Source organism: Verruconis gallopava (genome assembly GCF_000836295.1).
Source record: "Verruconis gallopava strain CBS 43764 unplaced genomic scaffold supercont1.25, whole genome shotgun sequence".
In the NCBI taxonomy this organism is placed as follows: Eukaryota; Fungi; Ascomycota; class Dothideomycetes; order Venturiales; family Sympoventuriaceae; genus Verruconis; species Verruconis gallopava.
In genome coordinates this window covers 15,739-42,108 of record NW_015622161.1, presented here as the reverse complement: position 1 = coordinate 42,108, position 26,370 = coordinate 15,739, and the positions used below count along the sequence as shown (strand labels likewise).

The window sequence follows — 26,370 nt, the reverse complement described above, 5'->3', positions numbered from 1 at the left end:
ACATCCCAGTGCTCAATTAAAGCTGCCCTCTTGTATATTTCAATCCACTACAAATATCTTCATTCCGGTGCCTTCGACCAGCAGCCTATCTGTTAGGCTTAATTATATTTTGCACTTGCAGACAAGTCGATGTTCGTCAAAGTGAGCGACGTTACATTAGATTCTAAGGCCTATAACCTTACACTGCCGGACTTGAGTGCTTCGTAATCTTTCTCTGTAAATGGTACATATTCCTTGCCATCAATTGGCAGCCAGTACAACGTATCACCCGTCTCAGCAATAACTTTTGGATCTATTCCTTCTCTCTTGAGTCTACCCTTTTGCATCTTCAAAGTGCCAGTATAATCCAATTGAGGGGTCACACGGATGAAATAAGGTACGGCATAGCGTGGCAGTGCGCTTAGCACGTGTTGAGCAACGGACTTTCGATCAAATTGCTCTAGAGTCACACCCTCCGCCAACACAATGGCTGCCATTCCACAACGACCGTCCGCTTTCGGCACAGCAACGCCGTATACGTTTGCTTCGGCAATCTGAGGATGGCTACCGAGGACGTCACTCACTTCATTCGTGGATACGTTCTCACTCTTCCAGCGGAAGGTGTCTCCTAGACGATCGACAAAGTAAACGCGTCCATCTTCGTCCATGCGATGCATGTCGCCCGATCTGAACCACCTGCGTGCATCGTCAGCCTCTTGAATCCGTCTATCAGACGTTCCTGACTTACATGTCACCCTTCTTGAAGGCATCCCTGAGATAGCGCTTGTTCTCAGCTCCAGTGTTCTTCCAATATCCATTCCATCCGTCCCTCGGAGCCGATGGATCCACAATCCTATGTATAACTTCTCCGGGCTCATTCGTGCCGACAGGCACCACCCAGCCATTCTCATCGCGTAAAATATCTTCCGTTTCTGGATCGATCTTCACTCTGACCTCATTCTTTCCCATCAACAAGTTCCAAAGAGCTCCTCTTTTCGCAATAGCGAACTCCGTGAAGGGACCTTCGTTCCAATTCAATGCGGAACCCATTCCATCGGTTGCTGCGTACAGCTCGTTGATAACCGGTATGCCGAAGCGCTCACGAAAGACTCTCCAAACATCAGGGCGCATGCCATTTCCCCACGCCATATATACACTGTGATTTTTGTCGTCTGGACTAGGTGGTGCATTTACAAGATATCGACAAAGCTCGCCGACGTACTGGATGATGTTCGCTTTACTTTCTCTAACCTCTGGCCAGAACCTTTTGTGTGAGAATTTTCTACCGAGCACAAGCGTGCACCCCGAATGAATGACTGGGGCCACGCAAAGTCCATGGGCTGCCCCGTGGTACAACGGCATGCATGTGTAGAAGCGGTCGGTCGGTTTTAGTTTCAGATATTTCGCCATGGTATATCCAGTTGCTAGGATGCGCCCTTGCTTCATCGTCACGCCTTTGGGCAGACCTGTGCTACCGGATGTGTACATAATATATGCAATCGACTGGAAACCACGATTCTTGAGTTTCTCGTCCGAGGGCAAGGGGGTGTCGTCCATCAACGACTCCACGAACGCCCGGTCGTAGTATATTGTCTTGACCCCAGCTTGAGCTAGCTCGTCTATACACGGCTCAACAACGCCGGCATCCTGCTTGTCTGCAAGCAGGTATCGGCTATCAATGAGTTTCACGCAATGCAGCAAAGCATTGCCCGTCAAGTTGTTGTTTAAGAAGCTTGGTATAGCCCCGATGCCCTCCAATGCCCACCAGAAGACCAGGTATTCGGGAGAGTTGGTACCGTCCAGTGCGACAATCTCGCCTTCCTTGATACCAAGCTCTTTCATCAGCCAATTACCGACTCGAGTGACTAGCTTGAAGAACTCGCCATACGTATACTGTCTACCTTCATACATGACAAAAAGCTGGTTGGGTCGGTTTTTGAGACACTGGTCTCTTAGAACATGGAAATTCGTTAGGCGCTTTTCGGCCTCAGCTTTGGCGACGAAGCGTGCCGTGGAAATGCCGTTTAGGATCAAGCTTGCGTCATGAGTGAGGTGGTATTTGGCGTTGAGGTATGCTGCCACAGCTGTAGTGCCTGCAGCAGCAGCCGCGAGTGGGAAAACTGGTAGTCTCGTATTAGCTGACTTGGAATTTCAAGATCTTCTCCAGAACAGATTTCTCACTTGGTAGGGGCATATTCGTTCTTGGACCTCACGGCACGAAGTACGCAGTGTTCTACCTCCCGGGGAGCCAAAAGCTTCGATTAAAACTGCATGCAGGACAATACACAGTATTTAACTCTAACCTTTGTTGCTTCAGCAATGTCATTTGACGCTGACATAGCCGACTCAGCTTTCGCGGACTGTTTCCACCAGGCAAAACCGAGGCTGACCAAAGCACTTTACGCGGGGTAGCGCGGTGGATCCGCTGCAGGATTGGGGCGGATCATTTGCCAAGGAGTGCGGAGGCCACCAGAGGGCTGCCGAAGCGATTGGATCGTACATGAAGAGCAGTACACTGGCGACGGAGGAACGACGACACTTCCGAGATGTTCTTCAGGGGTTTTATATGATGCGATCGAAGGCCTAGAGCATACTTGATCACTATGCAGCCAAACCCGCTTTGCCGAATCACGTGGAACTAGTTGTACCATCCACCAAAACGACGAGCGATAGGAGCCAATCTCCACATTCTACCTCTTTGCCATGCATCTACGGCACCAATGACAATGGAATCTTCGCATCGCACAAGATGCTATTAACAATATGTTATTGCTTTGAATATAGGACTTTGGTTAGCAATGATACCACCAATTCCGGGCACAGCACCAAGATACTGAAATGGCAACGTCTGCATGACCTTCGCGAAGACATCTACAATCTCTTCTCCATCTCTTTTATGACTTGAAGTAGTGCTCATCAGCGTGAATTGAACATTATCCTCTTTCTCCGCCTCTCTGGAAGGGGTATTTTCTTGCTTTCAAAGCCCCCGGTGACAAACAATTCTCGTTTCTTGTGAAGATAACCATATCAAAAGATAGCTCTGGCACGCGCTGTGATTTATCATCTCAAGTCCCTACTATCCGTCCAGGAAGCAGAAATTCCCCGCCTTGCAATCGTTAGGAATCATCACAATGCTAGAAGAGTACTAGTATACATATAGAACTTTCTACAAAGTGAGTAGCATTAATTGAATTATGCAATCGCCAGACGTGTGATTGTACTAATGCTCAAGATGAGTGGGGTTTGAATAGCAAAATAGCTAGGCTTCAATCTACGCGAGATAGTTGTGAAAAAGGAGAAACGAGAAGGTAATTCACGATGAAAATTATGCATTACTAGTACTAAACTGTGGTTGATTTCCTCCAGAACTCGTTTATCCATATCATCTTCGTGAGCCCATGGACTCTGATACAACAGCCGTGAAAAGTCTCGTCAAGCTTAGAGCGTGGCCTTTGCCAGTTCGCTTTCGAAATGGTTATCGTTGACCTTGCAATTCGCGGCCCCAAAGTCGTACGTGTTCAACGTGCCTGGTGTCAAAATTAACATTGCGAAACTTCTGAAGAATGCGAACAAAGGCTGCGGAGGCTGCTGGAAGGCACACTGCACGCGCGTGATCCTGTACTGATGATGATGAAAGCATGGAAAGCAAAAAGCTACTCACTTCTGGCGGCATCCGTAAGGTTCTCCCACGCGATCATCGGCTGCTGACCGCCTACGGTGGACGTGAAATAAAGCGCGTGATCTAGTGGCCAGATACTTTCGTACTCGATCGTGGGTTCACTGCCATCTAGATGTGGGCTGGTCGAGGTGGAATACCCGCTGTGCTGTGACACGGCTACACCAAGAAGTGTGGCATCGGTGGACTCGCTCGATAGCCACACGACTATGTTCTCCCAGTCGTAGCGATGTCCTATTCCTGGTGAAGGCTCGTCTTTCGGGAAGAACCAGGCATACATGATAGCGAAGTAGCCATTGTATGTCTCACCTCGCACATACACCTGACCTGTCGAGCTGCTGCATCCCGAGGACGAGCCGCCGCTGGGGTTGAGTCCTCCGCTATCAGTTCAGTCAGCGGACGTCCGTAAAGGCGTTGGGTTTGAGGACTGACGAAACATTGCCATCGGCATCTACGGCCGGAAATGGAACGCAGCCATTCGCAACGTAGAGATACGGCTTGTATTTAAGGTACAAGTCCCCGATCGTGCCGTCTGGCACAGCTTGTGCGAATCCAACCACTGCGTCATGGTCGATGACCTCGTAGCGGCGATGCAATCGATGCGGCGCAGCTGACGTGAACAGACACAGCGCCGCTATTGTCACAAAGCGAGCAAGCGAGAGCAGCATCGTCGTGAAGCGTCGGACGAATGAGTGGTGGTTCCAACCCGTTAGACTGCTTCGACAGAGACCTTGTATGATTATATACGTCCGGAACTCTGCCTGCGTGCATGACTTTGAGTACGTCTACCGTTGCGCACATCAAGTAATGACTTCCTTATCGAGTCTCTCAGTCCGAACCACCATGCATGGCCAATTGCTACAGGGGGGTTTATGAAGCAATTGAAAGACGTGGTAGGACGTCGTGGGGGCGTGGTCTCTTATGCCACTGGTCCAGAAGATCTCGTGGCCGCAGCATGAAAGAGCCCGCTGGGTTGGGTGGCGTTGTTCAACGGCTGGACGAAACAGCGCTGCACGTGTCGCGGGATTGGCGACTGGAACAGCTAGTTTGATTGCGGCGGCGGCATGGGTGCTTCGCTGAGGTCAGTCATTTAGGGCTATGAAGCCGATCTCATGGGTGTAAAGCAAGGATGTTTGATTTCTGTTTACATCACCCAAATTTGACCTTAAGCACACCGTCAAGTCCTTCGACGGCACTGGCAACCATATCATCTACATATCTTCGCAGTTGCTCGCCCCCTGTTAGCCTTTCGATGACGCTTCCAAGACCTCCACCTTTAATGATGTCTAGCACTTTTTGTCCACCGTCCGTCTTTAATACTTTCTGCAGACTTCTTGCCTGTTTCTGGACAGCCTCGCCAAGCGCTCTCGCGCTGCTTCTAATTCCGTCTACGACCTTCATGGAGATAGCACTCTGGGCGTGATGGCCTTTTTGCTTCACCAACGCCGCCGCGGAGACAGCGAACAAGGTACATGCTTTTGCAAATTCGAGGTGCAGGTACCAACATTCAAACTCGTTGAAGTGCGTGAATTCAAGTCCATCGTCATGGCTGACATTCATGCCCTGTGTTTGCATTGCTAGGGAGGCAGCCTGTAAGCATTCCGTCAATGCTGCTAAGTCTTTTGCGATGTTTCGAGATGCGTGAGAGTTCTGAGGTCCAAGGACTAGCCAGAAAGCGACGGACAAAAGTTTATTCCACTTCTGCGAAATTTCTCTCTCGTCCTCGGTCAGCTCGGACTCCTGAGAGCTGGCATGCTCGTCCAGATACTTCAGAAGTTGATCGATGATCTCGCTCTGTTTGTCGCTGATGGCGCTCGACTTCAATCCCAGAAGCACAGATATTATCTCATTGACCTGCATCCGTACGGCCCAGTATGTCTATTTTCGAGTCAGTGAAATCCACTTAGAAAATCTGTCACATACCCCAGGTTTGAAGCCCCCAGTAGCAATTGTTTTGGAAGACAAAGAAGATTTCGATGATTCGAAATCAACAATTGGTGCAAAATCCCTATTGTCAGAGAATGCAAATGAGTATGATTTTGGAATCTCGGTCGACAATGGCAGATCGTCCGTTAAGCGCTTTATACGCTTCAACTCGAGCCCTGACATCGTGGTGCTGTACGAATTCGTGATCCGTGCATTGAAAGCAATGAACTCGTTGAATTTATCGAAGAAGACGCTATCAAGGTCTTTAGTCAAAGTAGTCAGTGTTGCATCGGTAGCAGATCTAGGCCACAACAGTGAAAATCGAATGCTCGCTTTTGGATCTTTGTACCTATCTTCCCATGCCTTCACATCCGATGACGAGACGGGAAATGGATGGAGGGTTGAAATACGTGTATAAAGCAGATGGCCAAGTGTGTCGTATTGAACTTCGCGCAGGCTGAGGTCACGGAATGCGGCAATCGCAATTGAACCCAGGCCGAGAGTTCGGGCATTGAGGAGTTGTAAAAGCGTCGCGTTAAAGTTGTATTGTGAGTTGTCGCGAAGGAGTTGTGCTAAGCATCCGGCTTGAAGATTGTATGTGTTCGAGATCGTGTAGCCCAGTTTCATCAATCCAGCTATCGCGAGGATGCAAGCATCGTCACTAGGCCCGTCCTGCTTTTCAGCCATGGTCTGGTAGACATTGAGACAGTCTGCTATGAAGCCAATGACTTCAGTCTCTCTGCCTTCTCCCAGCTGGGAAATATATAGCAGATAGCGAAGTTTGAGGGAGTTGATCATTGATGTGACGCGACGCAGCAAGACTCTTTCGTCCTCGCCACCCTCGGGCTTCGATGATCCAACTTTTGATAAATAGTCACAAAACGCCATCTGCAGTAATCTCGTTAGTCCTGGTTGTAGAAACTGAGGATGTTTATCCACTTTCCTTCTCCTCATTTTCTAATCCTTCGACCATTCGTCGCAAATCATCAAAGCATGACACTCTACTGCATTGCGCTTCAAAAAATGCCTTGCAGGCAGAGAGCAACTGAGCTTTCTTGAAAAGGGATGTGTACAGTAACACCGCATTTCCCGCGTTACGGTGATGCGGGTCCATGGTTAAGTACTTTTGAGCTAGATTGAATATATCCTCTGGCGAACCCGAGGACCCATCCTCGACAATTGCATTCAAAGCCGTTTTCCAGGGTTGCCACGAGACGGCCCATGCAAGATGATTCGGCACATCTTGCGTGATCTTTCCGGCAGCTTCGTAGTGCGAGCAGAGTTTTTCAAGACCTTCCATACAGAAATCTTCAAGCTCGCGCCACCGCTTAAGTTTACAAAGCACATCCATTTTGATGAGCACAAATTCAACGTCATGCTTTCCAACGTGAGACGTGATCCCCATCTCCGGATGGTTGAGTACGTCAAGCAGATCCTCGAAAAGCCCTTGGCAAGAGTAAACCTGGCATAGCAGGCGTAGATCTGCAGGCGCTGTGAGTTTCTTGATCGTGTCTTTTCTGGCCGCGGTATTATCAACAATTGCTCTGAGGCTCCTGCTGGCAAGCAACTTCAAACTCTGGCCCATCTTATCATCTTTAGGGAGCTTGTCCGCTTGGATCTGACAGAGTGCAATCCATGCAAAGTGATATTTTGAATTTTGTGGTAGTTCTCTTTGCAAACGGGCAAAAAGCTGGCACAGATTAGTGGTCAGTCTTGATCAGCACGTGAAGGTCGACTGACTTGCTGGGCAATATCCCAGTAGCCATTTCTCAAAGCAGACGACAGCATCTCACCCCGAAGGTCTTTCAGCCACTGCTTTGGACATTGGTCGAGTGCGTCTTTCCATAAAGACGACAGTCTCGCGCCGCCGACGCCTGTAAAATTCCCGAGTTCTTCTTGGCAATCTCTCACGATATTTTGCAACGAGATGATAAGACCCGGCTCCAGAGGGTCCTTCGGCGATGGTTTGATAGCGTCGCAACTGGCGAGAGCATCTTGAGGACGCCCTATGTCCCGTAGAAATGAGGCCTGCGCAAGCTACGACGGGTTAGTCTGCTGATTACCATCACACGTGAAGACACAATGTACGAGGTGTATGATGTTGCTTGGATCTCTCTGCAATTTTTTCTTGCAATATTTCAGCCCCTGCTCCGGAGTTCTGGAGTAGCTTTCGACGAGGTTGTCGAAAACCTCGATTTTGGATGGCATTGCGGGCGAGGAATAATTATTCGTGTCGAAAATCAAGGACGATCTACAGCTTGAAAAGGCTAGCCAATGACTGAAGGCACAGTCTTGGCACAAAGTCCGCGGTTGCACCGTACCGAGAGAACAACAAATGCTGGATTCGCAGCGAAGGTGCATTGAAGCGGAGATAGAACTGCATTGCGACAAGGCTATCTAATTGCTATTTTCAACACCACTACGAATGCATCTGGCTTTTCTTTACTGCTGTGCATTGTGACACAGATTCACTGCAAGCCTAACATCCTTCCCCAGTGTTTCCTTTTTTCAATTCGTGCAAGCCATGCAGCTTGCAGGATGTCCTTCCTGTCCATTATCACCGCGTTTTTCACCTGTGGTGATTGCCAATCACGCGAAATAGCAAAAGCTTAGATTCGCTCTCGCTAGGAGCTTCGCATATTGAACGCTCAGCCTCGTGGCAAAATGTTCGCCTCTTCGATTTATCCGTCATGTTTGAACGTTCTATAACGATGTTTGTGGGTCGTATGGACAACGTCGAGGCAGATTTGAATTGGATATCATGGTCCGAAACCTCTTTTCTTCCTTAGCTGGTGAAGCCGGTTAGTAAAAGCATCCAGTTTTTGACGATGACTTGTACTTACCCATTCCTTTTTACATGCACGATACGCACTGTATCAAAAGGTGGTTAGACTTCTGGGGCTAGAAACGAGATGTGCAATGCGGAGAGAAATTACTCGAAATAGTCCTCGCACATGTTCTTGTCTCCAGCATTTCTTTGAAGACACTTCAAGCTTCTTGAGGCTGCTTCTTGGCATGGATCGTAGTACTTGCTATGTGGTTTACTGCGTGAAGTCAGACACTGCAGGAGAAAAACTTGTTCTAGATATAGGCTTTGGGTAGAGTTCGGAAAGTCGGATTGATGCCGAAACATACTCACCTCTCGAATTGTACCTTCTTCTCATCGGTCCACGGCGAACCATTATCACCATTGACACTCTCTGAGGCCATCGCGATGATAGAGCACGTACAAGGATGCAGCACAACACGCTGAGGAACTGTCAAGTGGTCGTCCGACTGGAGCGATCTTCGCCGGACCAATTGGGCCTAGTCCCATCTGAAGCTATCGATAAAGTCGTCCAGAAGCGCTCACGTCGGTCAAAGCTATCACCAACCTTGATTCACGGCCTCCGTCGAGCTTCTTCCGAAGCCGGCCTTGCTCATGAACGTGCCAATGAACGATCGTGAGCTCTAAAATTCCACACCTGCCATGTTGTCGCTAGCCCCAAGTCACGATTGGCTTCAAGCAACAGATGTCTGCTTCGACACCACAAATTCCTCTTCCGGGCGAGATAAGCAAGGAGTCTTTCAACAGATCAGGCCGCTTTATAGATGTCTCAAACCCGTCCAAGGTGCTGGAGACCCCTACGCCCAGTCACAAAAGTTCGACATCCAGCTCGTGATGAGGGGAGTCAGCCGATAACATTCCGAGTCGTCGGCCACAACTATTACGTTACCGAAATCAAGTCGGTCCAGTGTTGCTGTAAAGCACGCTTCGACACGGTATCAGCTTCATAGTGCGTCTACAAGGGCGAGTGTCACAGTTCTCACGATGAGAAACGATAAAGTACCCCGGAAAACACCCAGCTGAAAGCGATCCCTCTGCGCCCGATTTGGGCATTCTTTCCATCATCCGCCACAGCTTCCCTAGAGCCTCCACTTTTGATACAATATGCCCCTCCACACCTTGTTTCTCCTTGAGCCAGTCAGCAATTTACATCTCTTAGCTCTGCATTTTCATTGGACGCTTGACCACTGGACAAGTCAGGTGTGCTTAGCTCTCCTGACCGATCTATTGACTAAGCTAGGAATCTACCTCCAAACGAGACTCCGCTCTCGTTACTTTCCGCAGTACTTAGCGACTTTCAAAATCGGATAACTAGCTCTGGTATTGGTGAAAAGCCATTATATTTCTCAATCATACAATTCAGGAAGACGTGAGACACTGCAGTAATCCACAACTCTGCAATGCGCATACTTTGGGAGTATACGAGAAACTGGGGCTGATGCGTGTGCAGTCTCTCTTTGCCAAGGCCTCACGACTGCGACGAGAATATCAATGGAACGGTTTTCCCAAAATAATTTCAACGCTACGCAAGCTGTTTCTTGCCATGTGTTGCCATGAGTTTTGGGCTGGACAATACACATGACCGACGCTACCAATGAAATGTGGCGCACGGCCCGACAGGCGTGTGATAAGAGAAACTAATGATCATGGATCAAAATCGCGAACGAATAGTTCCAGGATCGTGGCTCCAGAGCTTCTCCACAGAAGTTTGAATGGGAGTCATTAGTGAATTTAGCAAACGAGTCCTGCTCAACAGTTATGCCTGAATCGATTAGTGCGGACAGCTCACAGCGCGCTTGCGGCATCTTCACCGATTGACGGTCTCGCCGCATGGAACACAGAGATTGCAACATGATCGCCGTTTTAACTAGTGTGGCTTTCATGTGCTCCAGCGGCTATACCCGTCTATAAGAATGGTTTCTCAACGGCATATGGTCAAGTTCTTGGGCTCTACTATCATTTCAGATAGCTAGTATCAACACTTTCAGACATTGGCACTCCACAGATCATTATTAGAAACTCAAATCGGTTCACCGCTAAGCCGAGTTTAGTTGGATTCCAAAGATCTCCTCCCTCTTCACAAGTGATACCTCTATATTTCAATAGTGTGCTTAATACCCACGAATGATCTAAAGCCATCGCTGTACCTACTTCAAACTGACCTCAACGATAACAAATAACAGTTCTGCGCTGTTATACTAGTAACGGCTGTATTCAGTCTTGTATTTCTTGGATTTACGCGATGACAGAGGTCCTTAATCCATTTCAATCCTCGATGTTGATGGCACTTGATAACACAACATGTCAAGCCGACCTGTCGACACCATCTTCTTTTAAAACCAAGATGACAGTCAAAGAGGATTTCGACGCATCAAAACATCTCATATTCGAAATGCCCGAGGTGGTTATGATGGAAGATATTGGTTACTCCAAAGATGTTGGCATTTCTCCTGTGGCAGTGTCAAAGCCATTCCAGCTATTTTCACACGACGCGGTCATGCAAATGCGCCGCGAAGTTTTTGATGTTCGGGATAATCATCCAGAGAATATGTTCCAAAGCAATATTGCGCCCTGTCAGCTTCGAGGCTATGTTCCCAAGTAAGTCTAGAATTATGACCTTGAGTCATGCAACTAACCAGTTCCAGATATGCGCCTTTTACCTATGATGCATGGACACATCCGGACACTTTGGCGGCCATCTCAAAGGTTGCTGGCGTTGATCTTGTGCCTTGGGGTGATTACGAGATTGCTCACATCAACTTGTCCACTAAGAGTACCGCACAAGTTCAGCTCGAACTCGATGAGCTTGAGAGCAAGAAACGCGCTCATGCAGAAGACGAGGGCATTGGCGGTTGCCCACATGAGGACGAAAAACCAATTGTCGGGTGGCATAAAGATAGCTATCCATTTGTCTGTGTCCTCATGCTCAGTGACTGCACCAATATGATAGGCGGCGAAACCGCCATCCTAAAGGGTAATGGCGAGATTGAGCGTGTTCGTGGTCCATCCATGGTAGGTCATCAGTTTCCTAAGTTCTGTTGTTCTTTTGATTTTGAGGCTCACTTCTGGTAGGGATGCGCTGTGGTCCTGCAAGGGCGATACATAACGCACCAGGCACTTCGTGCCCTTGGTGCCACAGAGAGAATTACTGCTGTCACTTCATTCCGGCCTAGGTCGTCAATGCTTCGCGATGATACCGTTCTTAATACTGTGCGTCCTATCTCCGACTTGTCCACTTTGTACTACGAATTTTCTGAGTACCGACTGGAAATGCTTGTGGATCGGTTCCAAGCTCAACTGAAGAAACTTCGTACTGAGCACCGCGCTGGGAAGAAAACCGATGTTACTCAATTACTCTCGTTCCTGAATGAACAGCAAAATTTCATCGCTCACATGACCCGTGAGATCGTGCCCTACAATGACGTTATCAAGGGCTTACTACCTAAAGAACATGTCCCAGACGACGCGCCCTCTGAGGACGCCACGCCGGGAGGGTTGAGTTATCTCGAGGGAGGGACTCCCTCGAAACGACCTCGAGTAGACTAGACCATGTTCTGAATAGGCAGTATGACCAAAGATATTATGCTTTTCGCGGGGTTTTACATGAGAAGTGTTTCACGTACGTCTCGGTTGTTCTCGCATGGTGTTTTGGTGTATCATAGAATGGCACAACCTCTAATTTTACCTATTTCTAATCAATCCAATCCGGGAGGCTGGTTTGGCTTCTCGCTAGGTCCAATCACAATATATCTTGTCTTAGTATAGTTTTTTTTGTTCACTCCCTCCGATATGCGAGCCGAGTAGTTCTGAGCACTGTTAGTATCTGAATAGTATCCGTCACGATCAAACGACAAAGATGACATCGCGACAAGACAATTCAACCCATATTGGCCATCTCGTTAGCTCTTATCGTATATCATACCTGCTGTTCGCAGCAATTAGAGACAAAGGTTAACAAGGATTAGATCGGCGGAATGGCGAAACAAGGCTACTTGGAGAAGGCAGCCGTATGTCGCTATGTCCTTGAGCCAAATAGGAATTGTGGTCCTGGGTTGAAATCAAACACCTCGATTCCAAGCTAATCCGTTGCAGGATATGGATCTTCATTTTAAAAGCCGGGCTCCTTATCCCAGCATTTTAATCCAACGCTCTGAATGGCTCCTGTCCCATTTTTGCTCACCGAAGAACGAAGGCAGAAGTAGATCAGTGATCCTACTTATGGAGATGTGTCTGCGTATGATTTCTACTAATTTGGTCATACGGACGCAAAGGATCGAAAGCTACCTGGAATCAGTGACGATCGGAAAGCTCATGTTCGAAGCCTCATTCCTTACGACGCGAAGCTAGATTAAGAGCTAAATTCCGGGCTAATGACCGTTTGTATGCTTGAGAGCGTGCCTAGATCCGGAAGGGTTTGCGGGTTTGGTATCGGCCTGGTAAGTTGAAAGTCTTCGAGCTTCTGAAGATTTTCGATTCGCGTTTAGAGAGTGAGAGAGAGTCACATCCCTTCATTTCCTAGAATAACTCGACATTTTGGATACACGAAGACGTCACTTATCCTCGTCCCACGGGCATATTCACTCATAAACTGGATATCGCGTCCGTGCCAAGGGCCACATGAACGCGAATCCGCTTCAAATCGTCACAAAGACTGTAGTGCAGGTAATGCATCGTGCCGGTAAGGATGATACCTCGACGTAGAAAGTTCATCCCAAGAACAAATCATCCCTCCATTAGATGAAAATAGGCTATGTGCATCACGACCACATTTGTGCAAACTGGCTTCGAGACATACAACGTTAATCTAGAAATAGACAATGAAATGGGGGGATGTGAATGAACTAAACAGTCTATTCAAATGTGCTTTGAGCCCGTGTCCCGAAAGTCGAAACACACCAATTCGTGATACTGTGGGAACATCGTAGACTGTAATTTGAATGCCTCACATATCAATCCGATCTTAGATCTCGCGACGAATATGAAGTCGACTATCTCCCTGCAAGGTTTTTTTGGCTGTCGACATCATGATGGGAAGACAAGAACACAGACATGACAAACGGCACGTGACGTGCGTCTGAGGTCGCCAATTTACACTCTTGCTGGATCACAGGCACAGCATATGTCGAAAGTACTGCTGCGTTCTCGACAGTGCAGGAATAACCTCGGTGTTCATCTCACAAGCCCGGTGTAAAGGATCTGGTTGAGGACTGCGCCGAGCCACAAGAATGCCTCTTTGTCTGCCATGTACGACGTTCTCTTATATTTTTGTATTCCCGGCCCGCCGTCCACAAATCGCTGACAGCCAGGTCTGTTCCGCAGCAGTGGCTTAAGTCGTTCTCGCGAGCCAAGGTCGCAAGGCGCAAGTGCGTGATCACGAACTGTCGAGCAAACGCACCAATAACATCTTGGCTCCTTGAAATCTTTACACGAAGATGCATCGGCTATCGCAGCCGGCTACGCGGAGACAGCCAACGAACGTGATTCCTCGCCGTACTGTATCTGTGCTGACGGATCGAAGTTTGGGAGCAAGCCGCTGTTGCTCTTTAGATGTGATGAGAGTGCTCAACACATGAATTTTTGCCAGAGACATAGCCAATCGCAGGACGGCATGAGACGACAATGAATAAATTTTCGAACGATTCGCTGAGACGTGTTGTGTTATTCGAAGTATCGTTGTCCGCTCGATGCGATTGGCTTTGGGACAGTCCCCACTCTACGGGAACATCCCACATCAAACCTTCAGCCCATGCCTTGGCCTTGCAAACCTCGCGTGCTTTTCACATCTCACCCACATCACATCATGACCGAATTCACCGCCCGTTCGTCCTCATCATACGACTGAATTTTCAATGCGTTAGCCATGAGTTCATCCTCGCAAGGAATTGCTGGTGCTGCGGAAAATTCCCGCCGCACGGCAACACCACCGACACGAAGTTCCCCTTCACCCCAGGCTACGCAGCCGTCTCCTACTGTGCCGTCCAGCCGTCCTGGCAGTTCTCATGTAGCCCAAAAGCAGCCTTCGGCCAGTCAACTTAGTGCAAAGGCCATGACTTCTTCCAAAAGCTTTGAGAACGCCAGGTCGTCGCGCGGCAGCCGTGACAGCCTAACATCTCGTCCCTCGAAGACGCCGGATGTACCACCCCCCCTTTCGAACGTGAAAGAAGAGGTACGCCGGCCAGGAGTTAGAAGAATACGGAGTATTGATTGAACTGACAACGTGCAGCTCCTGAAGTTGCTTCAAGCTAAGATTGATGCCATTCGGTCCATCCTTACCTGCAAGATATGCTATGGTCTGCTCTATGAACCATACACCACAACGTGCGGTCACACCTACTGCTATGTCGTAAGTTAAGAATACCTTGCCTATCTCTTTTTGTTCATGGATATCTAATTCATACAGTGCTTCTGCAAATCTTTCCAACCAAACCAAATTCCAACCTGTCCGGAATGTCGAGGCAAGTTGTCCAGTCCCCCTGCACCTGCCTACACCGTTCGAGAGATGACACACGCGATCATTTCATGCCAGGAGCTTTTGCCTGCTGGAGAAAGCATGGACGATCATAAAACGTGGCAGAAGGAACATGCCGACATCGTCCAAAAGGACAGGGACAACAAAACTCCTGGCGGCAGTGGTCTTTGGCGCGGCTTCTTCCGAAAACGAAGGCCACGCTTGCATCCAATTCGGGACGCGGAAGACAACGTTGATCGATGTCCCTTTTGTACTTGGGAACTCGAAGACGGCATGTGTAATCGCTGCGGGCTTCCCATTGACGAGGGCGGCAACGGCGATTGGGAATTCAGTGATATCGCTTCAGAGCACCCAAGCATGATGGGCGGTCATGATATTGTCATTGACGAAGAATATGACCCCGAAGATGATTATTTGGACGATGACGACGAAGAAGGCACCTGGCAGGACTATGACGAATACACTGAAGATATAAGCTGGGGTCAGCCATTTGCTATTCAGCGCATGCTGGGTGGATACACCCCGCGCAGACGGCGACTTGCGTCACATAGTGCTGCAGGTAGCCGAAGTCGCTACTCCGCCAGTGTACACGAGTCGGAAATGGGAACTTTGGAAGAGGAAGATGAGGAGGAGGATGAAGATTCGTCCATGAACGGTTTCGTCGTTGACGATGAGGAAGCAAGTGGGTTTTCACGCGAGAGCACGTCTGCTTCGGATTCGCAATTCTCACAAAGCATTGTCGAAGAGGAAGATGACGTGGAAGAAGATGAGGGACCTGTTGTTCCTGGAAGGCGACATATTCAGCAAACACAGTCCACTACAACTGGAGCGACAAGTAACACTCGCCGACGTTCACCAGATAGACCGCAACTACAAGCGTCTCAATCCAGTAGACGTCGGCGAGTCATCTCTGAGTCGCCTTCAACGGAATCAACTTCCTCTGCGTCGGCTGCGGCAGAGGATGAGGACGATGAAGGGCCTGTCGCACCCGTTAATCGCAGAAGGCGAAGAGGTTTGAGTGAAGATGGGCCAGTTCGAAATGTGCGGCCGCGGGCTCTTGGAAATTCAATTGCCGACGATGAGGACAATGGTGACCCCTGGGGTGGCTACCGCCCCCTCGGAACACCGCAACTAGGTGATGGGGAGGATGAGATGAGCGACGGTGGCAGGACAGAAGTTGGGTGGGAGCCGCTTGCACATCCAGTTGAACGATTACGGGACACCGGTTCTCTAACGCCTACTGCAGATAGACCTTCGGCACCTCCAAGACCCGCGTCCAGGACCTCACCCTTCCCACTCGGATCTCGTGGCATACGCAGACGCAGCTCGATCGTTTCGGTGGTTCATTATGAAGATAACGATGCAGATGGTGAATCGGATACACAGCACAACAACACCTCTCCAGCACTACAACCCCGCCCGTCACGCACTAGACTTCGAAATGCAGGACAACAATCGGCAACGAACACTAGTCCCACGTCAAGTCGTACTATTGACACAGAAGATACGGACAGCGGTGATACTGAAATATCACCACACATCAGTCGACGTGGCGGTCTACGTCGAAGGAGAAGAGACTATGACCCCCGCGTGAGCATGCTTTTTGCGCAACATCAAACTGAAATGCAAACGACGGAGCCAGAAGGCCATGTTTACGCCGAGTTTGAACATCTTCGAGCAATTGCTCGTACACCGATTGCTAGACCCAGGACGGCAAACAGAAATAGAAATAGTGCAAATGCCATCCCAAATGGCGTGCTCTCCAGCCCAACCTCCGCAACACGCAACAGCCAGCATCTATACAGTCCAACGCGCTTTCGGCCTCCGCCGGATGCAGCTCAGTCCAATATCTCTGCCCCCCCTGTTTCTGGACGACAAGTTGGCGATAGAATTACGAATTCTCCACGTTCATCCATCAGTGGGCCCTCAATAATAGGCGCTCCAACAAGATTCCGTGGCGCGGTAGATACCAACAATCCGCGCAACAATGAGATGCCACCTCGATCAGCAAACACGACCAACCACGCAGTTGAGTCGCGGGGACAGTCCAACGCACCATATCTCCGAGCTATGCACAATGCAACTAATATGACAAATATTTCCTCCACCCAGCAACCACGCCAAGTGGTACAAGGCAATCCTATTCAGTCTCCACGCTTTCCTCAAGTGAATGAGATCATTGAGCGTCCTGCGAGTCGAGTAAGTTCCAGAAATGGACACGCTATCCAACGTCCTCCTTCGGTGGTGAACAGACCGCCTTCAAGCACCAATAGACCACCTTCAGCTGGGAGCCGTCGAGGGTCATTGACTCGCTCCCCCTTCGCGCCACCTCAGCTAGGGCCGCCGAGCGTTGGTCTAGGTACAGCGCGGGCCTGGCATCCATCAAATCCATTCTTCAATGGTGTCAGACACCGACAATCGTCTCAGAGACTTCGACGAGAGGGATCAACCCATACTTTACGTGGACAACCTTCCGTGCGCATCATGCGTGGCCAATCACAACAAGTTCCACAACAAGTTCCACAACAAGTTCCACAACAAGTTCCACAACCCGAACATGATCAAGACTCACCTCAGATGCGACCTCAAGCCTCCCGCATGAACTTGAGACAACAACCATCCTTCAGACGCCTCCATGTCCAACGAGAAGTGGCAATGTCACCTCAGTATCAGCAACCTCCGACTGTTGCTACTATTCCTAGATACTCTGTCTCCGGCCCAGGCACACTGTCAGAAGATGAGCGGGTTAGACGTGCCACCGAACTTGTACAAAGACGGATGCAAGAACTGGCTCAGCAAATTTCATCTCCAGTACAGATATCACGAGTTAACGCGGCTGTTCAACAACGTATCGAACAACGCCTGGCGGCCAATATGGGACGGCCTGGCCCCGAAAGATCAGCAGCATCTACTACTCGGAACTCGCCATTATCGGCTACTACTGCAGATGCCGAACAACCACTAACTCTGAATCGAACGAGCAGTGACCGGGGTTCAGGCACGAATCAACAACTGGAGGCCAGAGCAGCTCCCACAACACTGCCTCCTTTCCAAAGTAATATTCTGAGCCAACAGCGTGCAGCTGTCAATCAACCAACAGGACGGAGTCCACTCCCCTCTATGGCTCAAGGAGTCTCTGCCATAACTACTGGAGGAGATACAAGGAGGAATTAGGCATCATTTCAAAGAGATTCTCGCATTACAAGCATGATAAAGCATGGGCGTAGGGACATAGATTTATGCTCTTGAATTACTCACAGGAAGGTTCATAGGGTCACAGGCTTACTGCAGGGTTGAAGTTGTATGAGACATGAGTTCACGAAGGATATGGCAATCGTCTCTCTTCGTCCTAGCGTTCTAGCATTGGAGTTTTAGCGACAGGTCATCTCACGATATTCATACTTTACACTAAATGATTCATCTAGTCAGGAGTCAACTTATTTTACGCTTCTGAGAGTTAGCTGCACCGTTAATAGCAAGTGTGAACTCTAAGCTACCAACATGTATTATTTTCAACCTGTAATTCCAATCGATCGGTGTGCAGATGTTGTTTCTGGGACAGCTGTGGCACTGGTGGGGTGCGTGGAAGGTGAAAAATATGACAAGGCCGCAAGGCATGCATTAGGCCATTATGGCTTCCGCCCCACCAAAAATACACCGCAAATATTACAAACGTCAAATTCAGCCGTTCGCGGTGTGAGTTAACCATATAGGAAAAATGGCTCCTTCCTTCGCACAACTTCCTCCCGAGGAGGAATTTGATGAAGACGAGATTGATTACAGCGATCTGCGAGAACAGTATGACATTAAACTGGACGAAGGTTTCGATACATTCGTGGTAATCGATGGACTACCGCGAGTGCCGCAGGAGAACGTGGAAAGATTGAAGAACTTCGTGCTCAAGAAATTGAGAAGCGCAGGGAAGGCAAAGGAAGATGGGGTGTTCATGCCAATGGGTGATAATGGAGTCACCGAAGGGTGAGTATCAGATCTCCTGTGCATTCATGGACTACAATTTCGTTGGGGAGAAGTACTGATAGACGGGTGAAAATCAGCTTTGCCTTCATCGAATTTAACACTCCAAAAGAAGCGGCGGCAGTGGTGAAGCAGTTTGATCGCACTCCACTTGACAAGAAGCACACGATCATGGTGAACAAGCTCACCGACATTGATCGCTATGGGCGGGAGGGAAAGATCGATGAGAACTATGTGGAGCCACATATTCCCGAGTTCGAGGAGAAGGAGGTATGTTGTCAGCCACAGGTAATCAGATACTTGGACGCTGATATAATCTAGCATCTGCGATGGTGGCTTGCGGACCCCGAATGCCGCGATCAATTCGTTATGTTTCGCGATAACAACGTTGGAGTCTTCTGGAATGAAGGAGCGGACCCGCCGGAGATGATAGTTGATAGACAGCACTGGACTGAAATGTTTGTGCAGTGGTCGCCTCTAGGCACATATCTACTCTCCATGCACGCGCAGGGCATACAATTATGGGGTGGTAAAAGCTGGAGTAGGCAAAAACGTTTCGCGCATCCGGGCTGCAACCTTGTCGACTTTTCCCCGAACGAGAAGTATGTCTGCACATGGTCACACAGACCGATCTCCGTTGACGAAAATCATCCCGTACTGTCACCCGATGATGACGGCAATAACTACATCATCTGGGATATTGCTACCGGAAAGCCTTTGCGCTCATTCAAGACTCTAGATATGCCGACTGTAGCTGAGGATGAGGCTGGTCAGCCTATCAAGAAGAAACTGCAATGGCCAGCTTTCAAATGGTCTGCCGACGACCACTACGTTGCGCGTATGACGCCAGGGCAGTCGATTTCTGTCTATGAGCTACCTAGCATGAGGCTATTGGACAAACACTCCATTAAGATCGATGGTATTCAAGACTTCGATTGGTGTCCCACAACGGTCAAGCGTGATGGCGTGAAGACGTACGAGCAACTGTTCTGCTACTGGACCCCTGAAATCGGCAGCAATCCCGCAAAAGTCGGCCTGATGAGCATCCCCTCAAAGGAAATTGTCCGGACCAGGAATCTGTTTAACGTTTCTGACGCGAAGCTGCATTGGCAGAGCGAGGGCCAGTATCTCTGCGTCAAAGTCGATAGGCACTCCAAGTCAAAGAAATCGCTCGCCACAAACCTCGAAATCTTTAGGCTGCAGGAAAAGAATATCCCTGTCGAAGTTGTAGACTCAATTAAAGACACGGTGATCAACTTTGCCTGGGAACCCAAGGGCGATCGTTTCGTGCTGATTACAGCTGGAGAACTCCCTGCAGGTGGCGCGGCCGTGCCTCCGAAGACATCAGTCTCTTTCTTCTGCCCCGAGAAGGCCAAAGGGAATACCGTTGGTAACTTCAAACACATTCGCACTTTTGACAAGAAGAACAGCAATGCGATTTACTGGTCACCAAAGGGCAGATTTGTGGTCGTGGCCACGGTTCACTCGCAGCAGAACTTCGAGCTCGATTTTTGGGATCTGGATTACGAGGGAGAAAAAGATGAAGCATATAAGGACCTTACGGCAAATTTGATGCTCATGAATACGGCAGAACATTACGGTATCACCGATTTGGAGTGGGATCCAACCGGTCGATATGTTGCCAGTGTTGCTTCGTTCTGGAAGCACCAGGTAAGGTATTCATGAACACTTTCCTCTAATTTACTAATATCTTCCCAGGCCGAAAATGGTTATCATCTGTACGATTTCAAGGGAACCTCCCTACGGGAGGAGCACATTGACCGTTTCAAGCAACTCTCTTGGCGCCCACGTCCTCCAACCTTGCTTACCAAGGAGGAACAGAAGAAAGTGCGCAAGAATCTTCGTGAATGGTCTAAGATCTTTGATGAGCAAGACTTCAACAAGAAGAATGCAGCCAACCGAGCTGTGGTCGAGCATCGTAGACGGCTGCTTGAGGAGTGGAAGGCTTGGCGCGCACAAGTCATGGAGGAGCTCAAGGAGGATGCCGTGGAGATTGGCGGAATCGCCAGCGAGAAGCCAAAGGAGGGCGAGAGCCAGGAAGTTATAGAAGAAGTGGTCGAGGAGGTCATCGAGGAGACAGAGGAGGTTGTTGAATAGATCCTACCTACATGGATTTGTTTACAGACTTAATCTATTTTGAAAGTTCGGTGGTGAGAAGCATGCACTGGGGCCTATAGCACAAATAGAAAATCGTTCAAAACTGCAACAGGGGTCACAAAGTTAAAAGGAAATCGGATGATGCAAAATCAAACTTTAACCTCGTATAGATTATCTTAAGCCCTCCTTAAAGAGATCACATAGTGATCTCAGCATTTAATTGTTTTTACGAGCGTCCGACATCACAACGCACGCAACACGCGAAGCATGGCTAATGTCGACGCGGCAACAGGATGGTACGAAAATGGTATCAAGAAACAAAAACAAAAGATCAAAGAGGGCCCTCCCCAAGGCCTACATGAAGATGTCAGACCATACAACGCCCATCAATAACTCGGCGAGAATGATCAGGTGGCAACCGTCGGCTGTTCGACCTGATCGGCAACAGTCAGCTTTTGGATGCCCTCGTGGGCGCCCTTGGCTTGATCCTCGCCGTCCGCATTCGACGCTGGATCTTCCCCACCTCTTCCGTGCACGAAGCCTTTCCATCTTCTCCCCATCGCCTTGCCTTTCAACTTGGCGTCCTTGCCCACTGCTTTCCACGAGCCTCGTTCTCTCGCTTCGGCGCCCTCCATTTCGTCCAGGTCGCTCAGGTCGCTGCTGCTGATGCTGCTCGAGTCGGAGGCTTGGCGGTACAGTATCGTGTCGCCCTCTGCCTTTTTCGTCTCGCGCTGCTCAGCCTTCATCTTCTGCTGGAGTTCGGCGTCCTGCTGGCAGTCCAGGGTGACGATGTGCATGCCGGGAAGCTGGCGCTGCAGATACTCCTTCAGGATGGGAAGCAGTTTTGCATTGGGCCTGTATGTGCCGGAATCGTTGTCGATCACAAGTTGGTAGTACCTTGGGTCCCTTGGAGGCTCGCCGCGCAAATGGTGAGGCGGGTGTTCGATCGTCTGATCTTCTGCAGACTGCCGCGGCAAATTTGCGCTGTGCTCGGAGGACTGTCTGCCGTCCTTTTGCGAGTCCGGTGAGTGCAGGTGCTCTTCGGGCGTGGGCCTGTCCTTGTGCTTGAGCCGACGCACGAAAAACTCTCCGCTGTACGCGATGTAGATGTTCACGTCGCTGTGCATGGTATGCTTACTCAAGAAGTCGATGCCAAACTCTTTCCCGGTCTCCGTGAAGCGGAACAGCGCGTCGAGCGTGAGCACGTACGTGAAAATCCTGCCGCCTTGAGCCCAGTGCACGAGTTCGAGGAACTTGATCGTGGATTCCTCCGACGGCGCGTCCTTGAAGACGCCATACTCGGTCGTGCGATCGTAGTTGTAGACGCGTGCATGCTGGTGATGCAACGCCTTGGAAAGGAGAAAGCCCTCCACGCCTGAGGATGTGAACATGCGCTTGACAAAGGGTTTGAACTCGACGAAGCGGTGGTACAATTCGGCCGGCACAGGCCCCTGCATTTGGAACTGGTTGGCTTGGAAGCTGGCAACTGTTAGAAATCGGCAGCGCACTTGCGCAACGGGTAATGCTTTACTTGTACCGCTGAGCTTTATGCTCGGCCCCAGGGCTGTCATCGTCCGGCTCTTTCCTGTTCGCAATCCGACCCAGCATTGGACTGTAGTGTTTCGTATACCACATCGGCCCGACCGTGTAACAACGGCCGCCCTCGCCTTCCGTCTTACCAAGCACCTGCACGCTGAGGAACAGGCTGCCATACATGTGCTTCGTCTTTCTGAGGGCGACAGCTAGACCACGCATGAGGTACGCGCGCTTGCTCCCCATCCTCTTCTTTATCTTGTAGCCTTGGTCCTGGATGCCAGGCCACTCATCGTTAATTCCCTGGACGACGATTGTGGCATTGCCCAGCCTATCGTCATGATCAGCTGGATCCTCATCATAGATTCGACATTTGAGTTTGAACCCAGACGCAGGAACGTTGGCAACGATCCACTCCGTGTTCCACACCGGCTCTGTGTTTCGCCTCATGGTCGGCGTGCGCAGTCGCAAAGGCGGGTCCTCCTTGTGCCGTGGCTGCAAATCTGTGTACAGTTGCGCAACGATAAACGGGTCCGACGAGAGGGTGTTGATATCGGCCATGGGTAGGTTCGTCGCCCGGTGGAAGGTGAACTTCAGCGTATAGCCTGGAGGGGCTTTAGGTATTGGCGTATCGTCGAAGCCACCTTTAGGACCTTTTTTCTCCCCGTCGCCATCTTTGCCACCTTCATCGTCGACCGACGATTTGCGCTCGCCAGCATCGAAGGCAGCGTCGTTGGCAGCGTCGGTACCTTTGCTGGTGCTGGTGCTGGTGCTGGTGCTCTGCTCACTCGCTGTGTCGTTCAATTCCTCGAGCTTCTCGTCCTTCTTTTCTTGCTTACTGTCGTGCCCCTCGACTTTTTGCGCGACGCTCAAGGCGGCGGATTCTATCTTCGACGTCATAGCTGTCCGTGTGCGAGAGGATTCGCGCGCGCGGTGCGCCCCGCTCTCGTTGCTTTTCCGAACCCTAAGCGTCCTTGTGCGCAACACGACTGCACTGTTGCGCACACAACTGGGCGGAGGCGAAGAACGAAGGCTCGATGACAGCGGGCGATCGGCAGAGGAAGGAAGAGAGAAAAAGAGAGGCTTGAGCACGGAGGAGAGGGGGGCGGTACGAAGTGCTAAGCTCGGTACGCGAATTTACAGGGCGCGCTCGTCGAGCAAGACTACCAAGAGTCAGGCCCAGCTGAACTGTCTGATGCTTGGCAAAGCTTGACGATGGAGATCCGGCTGATGCCCTTGATTTTTTGCTCGAAAAATGCAATTCGTCACCGTATCGGCGTCTCTGCCGTGATGCGCAGTCGCACGTGTGCTCCCCCGGCGTCTGCAGCGCCGGTTGACATCATCGCTCGACAACGCCAAACCGCAGTCTGACGCCAATCAGTCGGACCGTACGTGAGCTTCGTCCGGGAGAATTGCCAGCCCAGGATTCCTGCCGAGACAATCTCCATCTTCTGCCGCGCTCATGTCGTATTCCGCAAGCCACTCTGGCTAATCTTATCAGAGGGCCGTGATCTGGCGCCCAGTCCAGCCACGTCGCACGAGCTCGTTTTGAACCGCGCGCCATCACAGCCCTGCGCTCCCTCGTCGACCTCGTCATTGCTTCCGCTCGGCTCATGCGTTTATTCAATAAGCATGCTAGAGCACCGGTAGCTCGAGTAAACCTCCCCGAGCATGCAGCCGTGAACGTATGCCGTTCCAATCAGTTGCCACAGGGCCTTGTTCGGCATGCCTGGAATCTTCATCCTCCGAAAGAGACTCTTCCGCATCACGAAAGGAACTTTCCCGCCTTCTAACAGGACGACTCTGTCATCGACTTGACTCGCCGAGGGCCCTAGGCCAATGTAGCCCTTCTTCGTTATGAAAAGTCGTTTGCCAAATGCACCTCCAGCACGCTCCAGAAAGTCCACTCGAGGGTCCGCATCCGAACCTGGAGTGCCGCCAAAGCCTCCACGGATCTCCCGACGCCAGCTTCCAAAGCTCTGCTGGAGATCCCTGAATTGCCTGCTATCTCCTGGGCGAACACCGCCAACCAACACCTGCCAGTAAACGTCGAGACTCGTTTCGTCCTTGTATCTCCGAGCAAAAGCTGCCTCGACCATAGCCTCCCATTCCACCAACGTGCGCCACATGTGCTCAATGTTCTCTGACATTGGTAGCTCTCCGGTCCAACTGCTTGATTCCAGCGCCCCGGATGTCTCCAGTTCGGGCCCAAGCTGTGATATTCGGTCAAAGGTATATCCATAAACTTTCAACACATCGTTGCTCTCCTTAAATCCTCGACGCAACTTGGAATCCTTTGACGCTCGATACCACATTTCCGGTTGCCTAAAATCGGGATCAAAATCTAGCGGTCTGGGGGTGAAGGTTGATATCCACGACAAAAAGACGTTGTCCGCGTCAATAATCCCTTTCCAATCCGGTACCCAGCTCGGACCTGCGTATGAATTCAGCCAATAGCCTGCTGCGGTAAGAAAGTCCAGGTTCATATCTCTAATGGCTAATTGGAGAGATATCGACTTGAAAAGTTCCAAATATTTGACCTCATAGTCGATCTGTATGTGAAGGTCTGAGGGGTTCTCTCCTACATCGTTTGCTAGTGCGCATATTGCAAACACCTTGTCTCTCAAATCCGTAGCTTGAAATCGACGGAAACGTCGCAAAAGGTCAAACAAAGGCTTCTTCTCGTTTCTTTGCATCTCCTCCCGAACAGCATGTAGCATGACGGGCTGGTCGTAAAGGGCACAGGGTAGCACACCCAATAGACCAAGGGAATGAGACGAGCGCAGCGCAGCAGAGAACCGAGCCTCGCTTGTGGAGAAGCGGCCGCAAAGGAACTCTACGTCCCGAGCGAGTGCGAATTCTTGTATGACCCAGACTCGTCTCCACCACTTGCGCCGCAGCAAGTTTGAGAACGCTTCGACTTTTTCAGGGGTAATTCTGTCTATCCGAAGAGCAGCTCGTTGCTCTGCGCTCAAGTTTTTCAACCGACGATCGTCCGTCTTGCCGTGCTGAGAAATCTGCCATGCGGCGGCCTCGTGCATTTCCTGGACAAAGTCGAACGCCAGTGCTGTGTCTGCGGTGTCAGCACCCAGCCAGACGAACACCTTGTGCGCTCCCGCAAATATCTGACGCATCAGCGCGATCTGGCGACTCTTCTCTCGCAAGTCCGATTGATTTATGCAGATCGCGTCGATCCAGACCGGTAGCGAGGCTCCGTCTGCCAGCTCGCGAAGACGGATGAGGGCGTCGTGCAAGTTGTCGGAGATGAGGAACGGCTGGCCGTCGCAGAAGATGGTCTTCGTCCCGATGAAGCGGAAAGATTGGTTTTCAGTGTCCCAACAGTAAGAGACCGCGAACCATTTCTCCGTCTGGTCCGTGAGACCGATGTGCCGAACGCCACACCGTACTGGTGACGATGGGTCCCCTGGGAGCAGGTCCAGAATCCTGATCTCTTCTTTGGCCATATCGCTAGACAGGCTGCTGTATCGAAAGTCCGTCGATCCTGGAACCCCAGCCAGGACTTTCCAAAACTCCGCTGCCGACGTGGAGCTATCCATTGGACCTTGGCACGCTCAAAACGAGGTCTTGGCTACAACGGGCAAAGATGCCAGAGTTCCGATCCTAGATGGTCGCGTCGCCTTCAACACCCGGTCTGTTCGATTCTACCCCGATCTTGATGGCGCAATCACACGTACTGCGTTCAGAGTAAAGAACACCAAGTTGTTTCTCTCGAGATCGCCGCTACGACCTGTGCTTGTCGAAGGCGTGCTTCCAAGAGGCCGCAGTCATCCCACTTCGTCGTGGATCAACGGTTCAGCCAACGCCACCGGTGAGTGGGGGAGGGGGTAAGTTAGTGACTGACACGTG

General features: G+C 50.4%; 10 protein-coding genes across 11 annotated transcripts; 4 read left to right on the top strand and 6 right to left on the bottom strand.

Annotated features, from left to right (window-relative positions):
• Nucleotides 1–50: 50 nt before the first annotated feature.
• PV09_06829 (uncharacterized protein) lies at nucleotides 51–2,332 on the bottom strand. The gene is made up of 3 exons (XM_016360526.1): nucleotides 2,161–2,332; nucleotides 728–2,099; nucleotides 51–675 (listed from the first exon to the last, which is right to left on the bottom strand). The coding sequence occupies exons 1-3, from the start codon at nucleotides 2,171–2,173 to the stop codon at nucleotides 171–173; spliced, it is 1,890 nt and encodes a 629-aa protein (XP_016211512.1). The 5' UTR covers nucleotides 2,174–2,332; the 3' UTR covers nucleotides 51–170.
• Nucleotides 2,333–3,417: 1,085 nt separating this feature from the next.
• On the bottom strand, nucleotides 3,418–4,396 carry PV09_06828 (uncharacterized protein; the record flags this gene model as incomplete). Its single annotated transcript, XM_016360525.1, has 3 exons — nucleotides 4,088–4,396; nucleotides 3,641–4,035; nucleotides 3,418–3,506 (listed from the first exon to the last, which is right to left on the bottom strand). The coding sequence occupies exons 1-3, from the start codon at nucleotides 4,321–4,323 to the stop codon at nucleotides 3,418–3,420; spliced, it is 720 nt and encodes a 239-aa protein (XP_016211511.1). The 5' UTR covers nucleotides 4,324–4,396.
• Nucleotides 4,397–4,804: 408 nt separating this feature from the next.
• On the bottom strand, nucleotides 4,805–7,789 carry PV09_06827 (uncharacterized protein; the record flags this gene model as incomplete). The annotated part of the gene is made up of 5 exons (XM_016360524.1): nucleotides 4,805–5,533; nucleotides 5,579–6,469; nucleotides 6,663–7,271; nucleotides 7,322–7,618; nucleotides 7,670–7,789. 5 exons carry the CDS (start codon nucleotides 7,787–7,789, stop codon nucleotides 4,805–4,807), a joined length of 2,646 nt encoding a protein of 881 aa, XP_016211510.1.
• A 152-nt stretch (nucleotides 7,790–7,941) lies between these two features.
• Nucleotides 7,942–9,027, bottom strand: PV09_06826 (uncharacterized protein). The gene is made up of 4 exons (XM_016360523.1): nucleotides 8,721–9,027; nucleotides 8,518–8,625; nucleotides 8,425–8,452; nucleotides 7,942–8,370 (listed from the first exon to the last, which is right to left on the bottom strand). Exons 1-4 carry the CDS (start codon nucleotides 8,789–8,791, stop codon nucleotides 8,341–8,343), a joined length of 237 nt encoding a protein of 78 aa, XP_016211509.1. The 5' UTR covers nucleotides 8,792–9,027; the 3' UTR covers nucleotides 7,942–8,340.
• Nucleotides 8,961–12,168, top strand: PV09_06825. 2 transcript variants are annotated; one of them, XM_016360522.1, is made up of 4 exons: nucleotides 8,961–9,777; nucleotides 9,859–11,006; nucleotides 11,054–11,420; nucleotides 11,481–12,168. In XM_016360522.1, exons 2-4 carry the CDS (start codon nucleotides 10,651–10,653, stop codon nucleotides 11,952–11,954), a joined length of 1,197 nt encoding a protein of 398 aa, XP_016211508.1. In that variant the 5' UTR covers nucleotides 8,961–9,777; nucleotides 9,859–10,650; the 3' UTR covers nucleotides 11,955–12,168. The 2 variants fall into 2 exon arrangements, with proteins under 2 accessions (XP_016211508.1, XP_016211507.1); XM_016360521.1 differs by having other exon boundaries at nucleotides 8,961–11,006.
• A 2,100-nt stretch (nucleotides 12,169–14,268) lies between these two features.
• PV09_06824 (uncharacterized protein) lies at nucleotides 14,269–17,479 on the top strand (the record flags this gene model as incomplete). The annotated part of the gene is made up of 5 exons (XM_016360520.1): nucleotides 14,269–14,574; nucleotides 14,632–14,751; nucleotides 14,809–17,076; nucleotides 17,151–17,236; nucleotides 17,305–17,479. The coding sequence occupies 5 exons, from the start codon at nucleotides 14,269–14,271 to the stop codon at nucleotides 17,477–17,479; spliced, it is 2,955 nt and encodes a 984-aa protein (XP_016211506.1).
• A 33-nt stretch (nucleotides 17,480–17,512) lies between these two features.
• Nucleotides 17,513–17,842, top strand: PV09_06823 (uncharacterized protein; the record flags this gene model as incomplete). Its single annotated transcript, XM_016360519.1, has 1 exon — nucleotides 17,513–17,842. One exon carries the CDS (start codon nucleotides 17,513–17,515, stop codon nucleotides 17,840–17,842), a length of 330 nt encoding a protein of 109 aa, XP_016211505.1.
• A 704-nt stretch (nucleotides 17,843–18,546) lies between these two features.
• Nucleotides 18,547–21,205, top strand: PV09_06822 (uncharacterized protein). Its single transcript, XM_016360518.1, has 4 exons — nucleotides 18,547–18,855; nucleotides 18,933–19,122; nucleotides 19,174–20,523; nucleotides 20,572–21,205. Exons 1-4 carry the CDS (start codon nucleotides 18,596–18,598, stop codon nucleotides 20,968–20,970), a joined length of 2,199 nt encoding a protein of 732 aa, XP_016211504.1. The 5' UTR covers nucleotides 18,547–18,595; the 3' UTR covers nucleotides 20,971–21,205.
• Nucleotides 20,999–23,826, bottom strand: PV09_06821 (uncharacterized protein). The gene is made up of 2 exons (XM_016360517.1): nucleotides 22,502–23,826; nucleotides 20,999–22,449 (listed from the first exon to the last, which is right to left on the bottom strand). The coding sequence occupies exons 1-2, from the start codon at nucleotides 23,401–23,403 to the stop codon at nucleotides 21,378–21,380; spliced, it is 1,974 nt and encodes a 657-aa protein (XP_016211503.1). The 5' UTR covers nucleotides 23,404–23,826; the 3' UTR covers nucleotides 20,999–21,377.
• A 296-nt stretch (nucleotides 23,827–24,122) lies between these two features.
• On the bottom strand, nucleotides 24,123–26,060 carry PV09_06820 (uncharacterized protein; the record flags this gene model as incomplete). Its single annotated transcript, XM_016360516.1, has 1 exon — nucleotides 24,123–26,060. One exon carries the CDS (start codon nucleotides 26,058–26,060, stop codon nucleotides 24,123–24,125), a length of 1,938 nt encoding a protein of 645 aa, XP_016211502.1.
• Between the last annotated feature and the right edge of the window lie 310 nt (nucleotides 26,061–26,370).